This window comes from Paroedura picta, chromosome 3 (genome assembly GCF_049243985.1).
Source record: "Paroedura picta isolate Pp20150507F chromosome 3, Ppicta_v3.0, whole genome shotgun sequence".
NCBI lineage: Eukaryota > Metazoa > Chordata > Lepidosauria > Squamata > Gekkonidae > Paroedura > Paroedura picta.
Genome location: NC_135371.1, coordinates 171474804 through 171488315, shown reverse-complemented (window position 1 = coordinate 171488315; position 13512 = coordinate 171474804). Strand labels below are relative to the sequence as shown.

At 54.2% G+C, this 13512-nt stretch overlaps 1 protein-coding gene across 1 annotated transcript in view; it reads left to right on the top strand.

The window, feature by feature from the left end:
• Positions 1-992: 992 nt before the first annotated feature.
• FAM120C (family with sequence similarity 120 member C) overlaps positions 993-13512 on the top strand; it is a 41814-nt gene continuing 29294 nt past the window's right edge. Inside the window, exons 1-2 of the mRNA XM_077329555.1 lie at positions 993-1748; positions 11808-12054. Coding sequence (XP_077185670.1) covers positions 1140-1748; positions 11808-12054 — 856 coding nt within the window. The 5' untranslated portion in view covers positions 993-1139. The remainder of the gene's footprint in view (positions 1749-11807; positions 12055-13512) is intronic.

The following is a 13512-nucleotide window of genomic DNA, read 5'->3' as shown; positions in this document are numbered from 1 at the left end:
ACGAGAACATAAAGATCTTTATTCATCCGGTGCAGAACAAGAGGCATTGCTAGAATCACCAGAAACAGAAGCCCCTGGAAAAATCCTAAAGAGACCATAACGAGCTTTCCCAAAACCTTCCCCAATTTCTCCTAGTATTAGTGTTAATTATAGAGCATGCGCTCTATAATTTTCTTTGTCCTGTCTAACCATTTAAAATTATTTCCCAGAGATAACAGGGTCTGTGTACCAGGAAAGGAGAAAGGGGTGGTGGTGGCTGTTTATACCCTGATTTTCACCACAGAAGAAGATGCTCTCGCCATTACAGACAGGTGGGGGCAGAGAGAACTCTGAGAGAACTGCTCTAACAGGACCGCGACTGGTCCAAGATCACCCATTTGCCTGGATATAGAGGATGAGTGGGGACTCAAACCCGGCTCCGATTAGAAGCCGCTGCTCTTAACCACTGGGTTTTAAATCGGGGAATTTGTCTCCCCTGCCAGCGGCTACGAGGGGCTGCAGCCGGCTGGCCCCTGCTGTCCAGCCTCGGTGCCCTGGGCCGCCCTCATCAACGGGCCACCCTGGCCTGGGCTCAGCAGCCCGCGGGGCCCCTCTGGGCAAAGCCACCTCCTGGCTGCACGACTCGCCCACGGGAGGCAGCAGCCACGTGTGGCCTCCAAGACACCGACTCCGCAAGCGTCATCAGCGTCGCCCGCCTTCCTCGCCCCGCAGTGATGACGCCCCTCGGTGGCTTTTCGGGAGCTGTAGTCCCGCCGCAGTCGCTCGCCCCTTCTTTCCAAGCCCCTTCACGCTTCAACCACCTTCCGCGGCGACTACACTTCCCGTCGGGCCCCGCGGCGGCCAGGCGACACCTAGGCGTCGTGACCACAGAACGTCCCGCTCTGCCCTCCTGGGAGCTGTAGTGCGCCGCCGCCCTCCCGCCACCGGAGCCGAGCGAGCGCGGAACTCCATTTCCCAGCAAGCCTCAGCGGCAGCCGAGGGAGAAGGGGCGGCGGCAGGAGGAGGAGAAGGAGAAAGCGACAAGATGGCGGCGGGCCCCGTCCCCCGCCGCTGGGCGCTGTGAGGGGCGACGCCGCGGGGGCTCGAGCCGCGCCGGGCTCCCGGCCGCTTTCCCGTCCCGCAGCGGCGGGCGCGGCGCCATGGGCGTGCAAGGCTTCCAGGAGTTCGTGGAGAAGCGCTGCCCGGGCGCCGTGGTGCCGGTGGACCTGCTCAAGCTGGCGCGGGCCGTGGCGGGGCGCGGGGCTCCGGCCTACTGCGCCGCCTTCCCGCCGCCGCCGCCCCCGGGCGCCTACCCGCACCCGCACCCTCCCGCCGCCCCGGGCCTGGCCTCGCTGGTGGCGCCCGGGCCCTGCCCCCACCCCCACGCGCCGGGCCTGCCGCCCCCCGCCGGCCCCTGCCCGGCCCGCCTGCTGGTGGACGCCGACTCGGCCCTGCAGCGCCTCTACGGCGGCTACCAGACGGACTGGGTGTGCGGCGGGCAGTGGAACGCCATGGTGGGCTACCTGGCCGCGCTCTCGCAGGCCTGCCTCTACCAGGGCGGCCTCGAGCTGGCCGTCATCTTCAACGGCGGCCTCGGCAAGGAGCGCCTGCCCGAGTGGGGCCGCCGGGCGCAGGCCGAGCGCCAGACCGCGCAGCTCATCGCCGGCCACGTGGGCAACAAGGGCACCCCGCCGCCCCGCGCCTGGTTCCTGCCGCCCGCCTGCCTCGGCCACTGCATTCGCCTCGCCATGATCCGCTTCCGGGTCAAGGTAAGACCCCCACCCCCCCTGGAGGAAAGGGCAGCTTGGGAGGGGGACTCTGTGGCCTTGGACCCCACTGAGGGTCAGGGATGCCAGCCTCCAGGTGGGGCCTGGGGATCCCCCGGAATTCCAGCTCCTCTCCAGACTGCAGAGATCAGTTCCCCTGGAGGAAAGGGCTGCTTGGGAGGGGGGACTCTGTGGCCTTGGACCCCACTGAGGGTCAGGGATGCCAGCCTCCAGGTGGGGCCTGGGGATCCCCTGGAATTCCAGCTCCTCTCCAGACTGCAGAGATCAGTTCCCCTGGAGGAAAGGGCTGCTTGGGAGGGGGGACTCTGTGGCCTTGGACCCCACTGAGGGTCAGGGATGACAGCCTCCAGGTGGGGCCTGGGGATCCCCTGGAATTCCAGCTCCTCTCCAGACTGCAGAGATCAGTTCCCCTGGAGGAAAGGGCTGCTTGGGAGGGGGGACTCTGTGGCCTTGGACCCCACTGAGGGTCAGGGATGACAGCCTCCAGGTGGGGCCTGGGGATCCCCTGGAATTCCAGCTCCTCTCCAGACTGCAGAGATCAGTTCCCCTGGAGGAAAGGGCTGCTTGGGAGGGGGGACTCTGTGGCCTTGGACCCCACTGAGGGTCAGGGATGCCAGCCTCCAGGTGGGGCCTGGGGATCCCCTGGAATTCCAGCTCCTCTCCAGACTGCAGAGATCAGTTCCCCTGGAGAAAAGGGCTGCTTGGGAGGGGGGACTCTGTGGCCTTGGACCCCACTGAGGGTCAGGGATGCCAGCCTCCAGGTGGGGCCTGGGGATCCCCTGGAATTCCAGCTCCTCTCCAGACTGCAGAGATCAGTTCCCCTGGAGGAAAGGGCTGCTTGGGAGGGGGGACTCTGTGGCCTTGGAGCCCACGGAGGGTCAGGGATGCCAGCCTCCAGGTGGGGCCTGGGGACCCCCTGGAATTCCAGCTCCTCTCCAGACTGCAGAGATCAGTTCCCCTGGAGGAAAGGGCTGCTTGGGAGGGGGGACTCTGTGGCCTTGGACCCCACTGAGGGTCAGGAATGCCAGCCTCCAGGTGGGGCCTGGGGATCCCCTGGAATTCCATGTCCTCTCCAGACTGCAGAGATCAGTTCCCCTGGAGGAAAGGGCTGCTTGGGAGGGGGACTCTGTGGCCTTGGACCCCACTGAGAGTCAGGGATGCCAGCCTCCAGGTGGGGCCTGGGGATCCCCTGGAATCACAGCTCCTCTCCAGACTGCAGAGATCAGTTCCCCTGGAGGAAAGGGCTGCTTGGGAGGGGGGACTCTGTGGCCTTGGACCCCACTGAGGGTCAGGGATGCCAGCCTCCAGGTGGGGCCTGGGGATCCCCTGGAATTCCAGCTCCTCTCCAGACTGCAGAGATCAGTTCCCCTGGAGGAAAGGGCTGCTTGGGAGGGGGGACTCTGTGGCCTTAGACCCCACTGAGGGCCAGGGATGCCAGCCTCCAGGTGGGGCCTGGGGATCCCCTGGAATTCCAGCTCCTCTCCAGACTGCAGAGATCAGTTCCCCTGGAGAAAAGGGCTGCTTGGGAGGGGGGGGCTCTGTGGCCTTGGACCCCACTGAGGGTCAGGGATGCCAGCCTCCAGGTGGGGCCTGGGGATCCCCCGGAATTCCAGCTCCTCTCCAGACTGCAGAGATCAGTTCCCCTGGAGGAAAGGGCTGCTTGGGAGGGGGGACTCTGTGGCCTTGGACCCCACTGAGGGTCAGGGATGCCAGCCTCCAGGTGGGGCCTGGGGATCCCCTGGAATTCCAGCTCCTCTCCAGACTGCAGAGATCAGTTCCCCTGGAGGAAAGGGCTGCTTGGGAGGGGGGACTCTGTGGCCTTGGTCTCCCCTGAGGTCCTTGCCCTCCTCAGGTACTGTACCCTAATCTCCTGGAGTTTCCCCACCTGGATCTAGCAACTCTTCCCCACCATCCCTATCCGGTGACCTGTGGGAACCTCACAATTCTGTCCGTGCCTTGATCTGCTTCTGCAGACCCGTTCATCCCTTCTATGGTGACTTCCAGCTGTGGTGCTGAAACCCGTCCCCCTCTCTCGGAATCCTTGGGCTGCCCTGATCACTGATCCTGGCTCTGCCCTTGACACGAAGACCCTCAAACCCGCCCTTTCTTCACCTGCCGCATCTTGAGATGGTTCAACACTCAAACTGAGCCCTATCAGTGGGGGGTGGGGGTGGGGCATCGCCTGAACAGAGGAGGTTGCTGTCGTTTGTGCTATTCATAGCTTCTCAATAGCCTCGCAGCGCTTCTCTCTGGTCCGGAACAAACTGCACAGATCCTGAAAAGTGTGTCTTGGGAATAAGCCCCTCCTTGCTCCAGCTGTTTCTGCAGCTCCATTCCGATACATGCTCGGGCATCACAGCTGGAGGCACCACCAAAATCCATTTGAGAGCCCATTAGTGGGAGCCGCAGGACTGAACAGGGTGGGCGACACATCCATCTAGACTCCATGTCTGTCTCACAGCCTATGTTCTGTAGATTCTCACAGAGTCTGAGCCCATCTTGCAGCCCAGAGTTGACTACAGGTGCAGGCACTGGGGTGTACCTGCTTCTCATGCCACCTGAGTGGCAGGTATTACTTCCTCCCATGCAGTAGTTTGCCGTGGCTCTGTTGTCTTTGCTGGACCCAGGTGGCACTGGCACAGTGTGGTGTGTATTGGCATTTCAGCCGCCAGCTTCAAGTGGGCATTTTCCTGCCACTGGGAGGCGGCCCACCCAGCCTTACTTCTGGGGTTGACATGAATGCTTAAAAGTCTTTTAAATTATTTTTCATTGTTGAACATAAAGACTGGATTTGCAGTCGTTTTCAGGGTCAACCCTCTCCTCAGCGGCTCGATCCCTTCTTTCAAGTCAACCTCATGCACTCTTATTCTATATGTACTTCTGTCCGATGTTTACGCAGTGCTTTTAAGTATCCATCAGGCCGTAGGTTCTCATGTTCAATGGATCTTGGAGGATCTTGGAAAGACGCATCACATAGTGACTGGGGTGCCGCCTTTGAATATGGCCTGATGGATACTTAAAAGCATTATGTAAACATCGGACAGAAGGACATAGGTTGACTTGAAAGAAGGCATCAAGCCACTGAGGAAAGGGTCCACCCTGCAAACGAATGCAAATCTGGACTCGGCTCTCGCTGTTCAACAATAAAGAAGAATGTAAAGACATTCACAGCCTTCCATGTCAGCTTTTCTCATTCTGGCGATACTTGAGGCTGGCGGGTCTTCTTCATTTGCTTTGACTTTCGGGGCTGGCAGGAGAACAGTGAGGGGCAGAAATGGTGTTCTGCAGAGTGTCAACATCACGTCTGGCTAAAAACCCAGGCTGGGTGTCAGCCCACAGTTTCCAGAGCATAGGCTGACGTCACATCTGTGTTTTCACCAGGATGTTGGCCCGTCACGCAGTGTCACGTCTGCCCTATGCCCTGTCCTGAAAGCTTGCAGGAGCGCCATGTGGCAGCCTGTCATCCCAGTGGCTTTGCTTGCATTTTTTGTCCGCAGCCCTCTAGGGCAGGGGTAGTCAAACTGCGGCCCTCCAGATGTCCATGGACTACAATTCCCAGAAGCCCCTGCCAGCAGGGGCTCCTGGGAATTGGAGTCCATGGACATCTGGAGGACCGCAGTTTGACTACCCCTGCTCTAGGGTCATTGTCTATGGCACCAGTGACATCACTCCAGCCTTCTGGTTTCCTTTGACATGACTTCTTGTTGGACCCATGAGCTGTAGGTCCCGGGTCCGGAAGCAGTGAAGCCCATTGGCGTAGCAGCCAAAGCAGATGATTGCTGGGGAGGGGGAATATTAATAAGCTTGTTCTTTGTGAGATGGTATCATACGGTACCTAAGACTCCAGATTTCCTTGGTCTAAAGCTCACATTAGCCTGGAATTTGCAAGGTTACTTCAGGCCAGGGGTGGCCAAACTGTGACTCTTCAGATGTCCATGGATTACAATTCTCATGATTCCCTGCAAGTGCTGGGGGACATCTGGAGAGGGCCCGTTTGGCCACCCCTGCTTTACGCTGTTTTCTTAACCGTTGTCCGTAGAAGGCTACGGCATAATACATTTGTCAATCTTGTAGGCTATGGTGTTTCTGCTATAACAACTCATGGCTGGTCTAGTGTCCCTCTCCCTCTCTCTTTCACACATACAAACAATAGAAGAGCCCTGGTGGATCAGACAAGTGGTCTTATCTGGTCCAGCATCCTGTCTCACTCCATGGCCAACCTGTTCCTCTGGAGGCCCAACAACAGGGCATGGAGGCCGAGGCCTTCATAAGAACATCAGAAGAGACCTGCTGGATCGGACCAGCAGCCAATCTAGTACAGCATCCTAGCTCACCAAGTGGCCATCCAGTTCCTCTGGAGGGCCAACAACAGGACAGAGAGCTCCAGGCTTTTATAAGAACTTCAGAAGAACCCTGTTGGATCAGACCAAGGGTCCATCTAGTCCAGTGGCCAACCTGTGCCTCTAGAGGGGTGATGACAGAACATAGAGGCCAAGGTGTTCTTATGAACACCTGAAGAGCCCTGTTGGATCAGACTAGGGATCCATCTAGTCCCACATCTTATCTCACATAGTGGCCAACCAGTTTTTCTAGAGGGGCAATGAAAGGGCAGAGCGACCGAGGCCTTCATAAGAAATCAGAAGAGCTCTGCTGGATCAGACCAGTGGTCCTCTAGTCCAGCCTCCTCTGGAGGGCCAACAACTGGGCAGAGAGGCGGAGGCCTTCTCCTGGTGGTGGGATTCAGAGGTTGACTGTCTTTTAGCATGGAAGTTCCCGTCAGTCTACAGGACCTGTAACCACAGATGAATCTATGAACCTGTCTAATCCCCTTATCGTCTATGAAGGTATCCAATCCCCTGTTAAAGCCTTTGGATATCCCCATACCCTGTGGCAACAAAGAGCGGTGTATGTTTGTTGTAGAACTGATGCAGAGCTTTCTACAATCTTTCCTTTCTGGCTAAAATTAGAGGAGCAAAGGCAAGCCGAAGTCATTCGTGCATTCGCTTTCATGATTTCTCAGTCCCTGACCTTCATTTCTCGTCGATAAATAAGTTTTCCACATTTCAGAATGGCAGTGCAATGGAATGAGCACAGGGCATTTGCAGTGAGCTGGGATTTAGTATTTGCAGGAGGTCAGGAAATGCGAAATGCTGTTTACATACGCCACACAAACTAGACATGGCCCTGGGTATGGAACAAGGTCTCTAGCCTCGTTGCCTCTTGGAGAAAGAGCTGTCTCATCTAGTCATGGCCCCAGGGTCCAGATTTACGTATCCACAAATGGTATGTTGAGAATTGGGTATATTGATGTAGGGTGAACGTCTTCATCGTCTCTTCACCAAAAGGGTTACGCTCTAACCCAGGGGTAGTCAACCTGTGGTCCCCCAGATGTTCGTGGACTATAATTCCCATGAGCCCCTGCCAGCAAACGTTGGCAGGGGCTCATGGGAATTGTAGTCCATGAACATATGGGGGACCACAGGTTGACTACCACTACTCTAACTCTCACCTGACTTCTCCCCAATTCTTCATATCTCCCATACTGCTTTTTAAAAGCACTCTTTTACGGAATAGTCATCGGAACAAGTTTAAAGACAGCTGGTTAAGGAGTTAGCTCCTCTGCCATCGCCGAATGGTGTCAGCGTAGAAATGAGCAAGGACAAGAACGCCTTGCCCATGTATCTGTGCCATACGGCAAAACATTTGGATGAGAAATGTTAAGCCTGTGATTTTCTGAGAGATTCTCAACAGACACTGCAGTAAAATTGTTGCTGGAAATAGCATCTGCCCCTGTGAAATTTCTGCCCCACCCCCGTAACCTGGCTGCTGGGATTTGGCAAGCCCTGAGCTGTCTTAAAATGAACGTGGGCTACGGATGCCAGCCTCCAGGTGGGGCCTGGGGATCCCCTGGAATTCCAGCTCCTCTCCAGACTGCAGAGATCAGTTCCCCTGGAGGAAAGGGCTGCTTGGGAGGGGGGACTCTGTGGCCTTGGACCCCACTGAGGGTCAGGGATGCCAGCCTCCAGGTGGGGCCTGGGGATCCCCCGGAATTCCAGCTCCTCTCCAGACTGCAGAGATCAGTTCCCCTGGAGGAAAGGGCTGCTTGGGAGGGGGACTCTGTGGCCTTGGACCCCCCTGAGGGTCAGGGATGCCAGCCTCCAGGTGGGGCCTGGGGATCCCCTGGAATTCCAGCTCCTCTCCAGACTGCAGAGATCAGTTCCCCTGGAGAAAAGGGCTGCTTGGGAGGGGGGACTCTGTGGCCTTGGACCCCCCTGAGGGTCAGGGATGCCAGCCTCCAGGTGGGGCCTGGGGATCCCCTGGAATTCCAGCTCCTCTCCAGACTGCAGAGATCAGTTCCCCTGGAGGAAAGGGCTGCTTGGGAGGGGGGACTCTGTGGCCTTGGACCCCACGGAGGGTCAGGGATGCCAGCCTCCAGGTGGGGCCTGGGGATCCCCTGGAATTCCAGCTCCTCTCCAGACTGCAGAGATCAGTTCCCCTGGAGAAAAGGGCTGTTTTGGAGCTTGGACTTTATTGTACCCCGCTGATGTTTTTGTCCTCCTCAGGCTCCATCCCCGAATCTCCAGGCGTTTCCAAACCTGGATCTGGCAACCCTAGCCTGGGTGCAGGCAGAGTGTCACTGTTCACAGAGCATTGGAGGGGGGGGGCTGTATTTGTTTTGGTTTTGTGGAGGGGAATGATATTCAGAGAGCAACAGAGGGATGCGGAGCTCTGAGCAGCCATGTTTTGGGTCATGTTATCCCCAGTAGCAAAAAATACAGACGCAACACAAGTACCTGCTTTTTCCCCCTGCTGGCTTTAAAAGCAGCAATCAAGGAAAAGAGAGATGGACGGAGGCTATTCTCCAAGGAGAATTCTTCCCTCCTCCAGATGATTTTGGCCCCAATACAAACAAAATAAAAGTTCCTGTCTTTCCACTAGGAAGCAGGGCATTTTGATAGAAAGGGGAGGAGGATTAAACAGAGGCACTAACCTATAGCCCCCTGCACGACCCCACTCCCCGGTTGCTTTTTGGAGACAAAAAGTCACATTGCCGGTTATAGTTCCAGAAGTCCCCCAAATCGCACATGCTTGACCTAGAGAGTGTTACGTTGCAGCTAATTTCCCATAGAGCTGCCTGGATCCTCCTGAGACCAAAGGTAATTTGGCCCGCAAAGACTAGGCGATCAACAGAGGCCTAATAGACAGTAAAAGGAGCCAGATGAGCCTCAAATACAGCCCTCTTTAGAAAATGAACAAGCCCGTTACCCTACCTCTCTCTTGGAAATGCCTCTTTAGAATACACTGAGGAAATCAATTTAAAATATGTATACCTCATTCTCCAGCCAAGTGAAATATGCTAACATCTCACTGATTTTACTAGCAGGGTGAAATAATGCGCTCAAATCCTTGAGCTTGAATCTAGTCAGTTTTAAATGTTTTTAAGGCATACACTTTGAAGAAGAGTTGGTTTTTTAGACCCCGCTTTTCACTAGCCGAAGGAATCTCAAAGTGGCTTACTATCACCTTCCCTTTCTCTCCTCCTAACAGACGGCCTGTGAGGTAGGTGGGATTGAGAGAGCTCTGACAGGACTGCTCGGTCAGAACAGCTTTATCAGTGCCGTGGCCCAAGGTCATCCAGCTGGCTGCTTGTGGGGGAGCACAGAATCGAACCCGGCTCACCAGATTAGAAATCCGCACTAAACTGCTGTCTTCCATTTTCACTTATTTGTGCTTCTGGGTCACTATAATGTTCTACAGTGCTTCCGATGCTACCCACTTTCTCCCCCACTGTTTTTCGCTGCACAGTCTTCTCAAACTTTTTTTTTTTGGGTGGGGGCATGGTCTAAGTTGAGCGCTATAGCGCTAAACCAATATAGCAATTCATGGTCTAAGTTGAGCGTTATAGCGCTAGACCAATATAGCAATTCATGGTCTAAGTTGAGCGCTATAGCACTAGACCAATATAGCACTTCTCAGTGTATCTCAATAGTGCTGCTCTAGCACTGAAGTTGCTATATTGGTCTAGCACTACAGCACTCAATTTAGCCTTTAAAAAACTGCACATGGGGAAAAACGCAGCACTGTTTGGAATGGCCAGACAGCTTCAGGGTCAGCTCATTAATGGAATGAAATTTCATGTGTGAACCCCCTGTGCATATTTTGCTTTCCTTAGAACCAGGCCAACCAATTGATAACATTCGGTTTAGATAAGTAATGTGAATGGGGTCCATTTGTCGCCTTGTGTTGCTTTAGTTATTGGTGACAAGCCTCCCAAATTTATTTATTTATTTATTCATATTTTTATACCACTCTCCCCGAAGGCTCAGAGCAGTCTTTTTACCGTGGTTCATTTTCCCCTGGGCCCCCCCCCCAAAAGTTGGACCCCAGAGTTGGCAAGAGAGAGTGTCATACTTGATGCTGGAAGACAAAACATGGACTAATTTTCCTGTGCTGCAGTTCCCCTTTTCTGATTAGGGAAGCGATTCTCAGACTTTGCGGCAACGAAGATTTCCTGTACTCAGAAGAGGAAGTTTGGGGAACGATCCACAGGAAAATAAAATGGTTCAAAGGATCATCAACATTGTTCTGTTTTGTTCCCGGAACAGTTGATCATTGCAGAAATCAAAGGGAAGCCACACATTTTAATTTAGTATTGGGTTTTATGCCACCTTATCCAAGAGGCTGGCTCAGTGCCCTGGCTATGTTAAACTGTGATTTTGGGCAAGAGAATGGGAGGTCTTTGCGTTCCTCCTCCAGCAAAGTCATCTTTCGCTGGGGGATAACAAGGCAGTCACGGTCTAATCCTTGCTGGATTAGACTGAGGTCCATCCATCCAGAAGAAGAAGAAGAGTTGTTTCTTCTATGCCGCTTTTCTCTACCCAAAGGAGGTTCAAAACGGCTTACAGCAGGAGTAAAATAAGAATAAAAAATAAATTCAGGATTTTTTTTAAATTGTAGCGCTGTTAAATAAAGCAGCAGAATTATTTTAAAGAGAAAGTTGATTAGCAATGGAAAAAATAAACAAACCTCTAGCTGATAATTTGTCTGAGAATCTAGAATGGGCCTTAATATATCTTCGGAATTCCGATTTGGAAGATTGTCAGAGGCTGCATTCTCTCTTGTTTTTGTATTCATTGCCCTTAAGTTGAATTGTTTGCATCTTGCTTCCAGTCTGATCATTGCTTGGGATTTTTCTCGGACTCTCTCACACTAAAATCGTGTTCTGGTTATTGATGGGAACCCACAAAGGGGCGTGCATCAGGTCACTTCCGTGGACAGTTTCTGTGTGTGTCCTCTGAAAAACTAGTCAGATGGGCTCTGATGACTGTTCAGACACATTCAAATAAGAAGCCCAGAATGGCCTGTTTAGTCTTGAACACCCAGGCCTGGGATGGAGGCAACATTTCATTGTTTCACTGTGGCCAAAAGACCCTTGGGTTCAGGCCTTCCTCCTTGCCCTCTCTATACCCTTCCTCCTCTGATTCTCCTCCTTTCTCCATCCACACACTGTGTTGGACACCTCATCAGGGATAATTTAAACATCTTGCACACCTACTCTTAAAGCAAAATATTTATCTGATCTGTAGGATGATCTGTTTTAAAGATGGTGGGGAGCAGCCGTAGCTCAGTGGTAGAGTCTCTGCTTGGCAGGCAGAAGGTCCCAGGTCCAATCCCCGTCATCTCCAGTTAGAAGGACCAAGCAGGAGGGGATGGGAAAGACCTTGACCTGAGACCCTGGCTCAGTGGCAGAGCCTCTGCTTGGCAGGCAGAAGGTCCCAGGTTCAATCCCCAGCATCTCCAGTTAGAAGGACCAGGCAGGAGGGGATGGGAAAGACCTTGACCTGAGACCCTGGCTCAGTGGCAGAGCCTCTGCTTGGCCCGCAGAAGGTCCCAGGTTCAACATCCCGCATCTCTAGTGGAATGGACCCAGCAGCAGGTGACACGAAAGACCTCTGCCTGAGAGCCCACTGCCAGTCTCAGTAGACACTATTGACTTTGCTGGACCGAAAGGGTCTTTACCTTCCGCCCTCTTCCTGGCAGGTGTTCCAGAGCCTGGAGGACCACCATCAGGAAGTGGTTTCCTTCTTCCGAGAGAATGGCTTCCACGGGCTGATCGCCCACGATTCGGAGTACGCCCTCTGCAACATCCCCTCCTACTACAGCTCCCACACCCTCAAGCTGAGCTGGAACGGCAAGAACCTCACCACCAACCAGTTCCTCATGCAAGAGGTGGCCAAGCAGCTGGGCTTAAAGCTGGCCAGCTTCCCGGTCTTTGCTGCTCTGCTAGGTAAGTGGGAGTGGGAACGGCTTGGCTCCGTCAACAGTGCCGAATCACGCGTTCAACGCTACATGGTCAGACCTCTGGGCTTGTAAGACATAAGAGCGTCAGAGAAGCCATGTTGGATCAAGGTCAGTGGCCCATCCAGTCCAACATAACGTGTCACACAGTGGCTAAAACCCACTGGCCTGCAGGAGTTTTACCAGCAGGACCAGAAGCCTCCCCTCTGTCGCCCCCAAGCACCGAGAATAGAAAGCGTCACTACCCCAGGCATAAGACATTGTGTTTAATAAGCTGGAGGATGGGCAGAGGGGTGTTGTGTGGAGAAGATGAAGAAAAGGAGTGAAATGTAAGTTCTGAGAAAGCAAAGGAAGTCTGCTATCCTTAACACTGTTTCGCTCCCTCCTCCCTGGGAGGAGACTGTCCGGGGCCTTCTCTGTCCAGGTCTACCCTGATTGGCCCTCCCCCTCCAACTCCCGCCCTCCCTCCTTGCCTGCTAGAAGCCTCTTGGCAGTGGCCTCCATTGTTGCCCACAAGGAGAGGCAGCGACAGGGCTTTGCGGTCCGCAGGTGCAGGAAGGGAACCGGGGGGGGGGGGAGGAGGAGTTTGCAGCCTCACTGCCGGCCAGAAATCCCTGTCACTGCCGGTGGGGGGGGGGGGGCTTTCCACTCCCTTTAGCCCGTTTTGCAGGCCAAAGGGAGCCACGGCCACCCTCTCACGCCCTCCTGCCTGCCGCCCCTTTCAAAGCCCATTTTTAAAATGGGCTTTGGTACTAGTCGAATCAGTAATGCGTTACAGTTGTGCACCTGCAGAATAGAAAGTGCATTAGCAGAGTGGCTTTTGAGAGTTCTGGGGGGAAAGCACCACTGAACTGATAGACTCTGGCAGGCAACTGGCCACTGCACGCACTCTGGATACTTTATCCGAGGTTCCCGATTGAAGGTCTGCAAAAATACAGAGTGGGGGAGGGCGGGGATACCATTCTTTCCATCTCAGGATTTTGGCAGGGATGGGTTTAATTAATATATATCTGGATAGGCCAGGCTGGGCCCGTCTCATTAGGGCTTAGAAGTTCAGCAGGGTCAGACCTGATTAGTGCTTGGATGGGAGACCACCAGGGAAGTCCAGGGTTGCTGCAAGGGGCAGGCAAGGGCAAGCTACATCTCTGCCCAGGCTAGCCCCATCTCATCAGATCTTGGAAGCTAAGTAGGCTCTGGTCAGTATTTGGATGGGAGACCAGCAGGGAAGACCTGGATTGTAATGCATTCCCTTTTGCTGCAGCTAGAGTTTCAAAAATTATTATTATTATTTATTTGATTGATTTTTATACCTCCCATCCCGATAGACTGGCTCTGGGCAGTGAACAACATAATATAAGCATTTACAGTAAGGTAAAAACACTCAAATTAATTTAGAACAATTAAAACAACAGTAATAAGCACTTCTAGTGTCTGGTGTCTTAAGTCT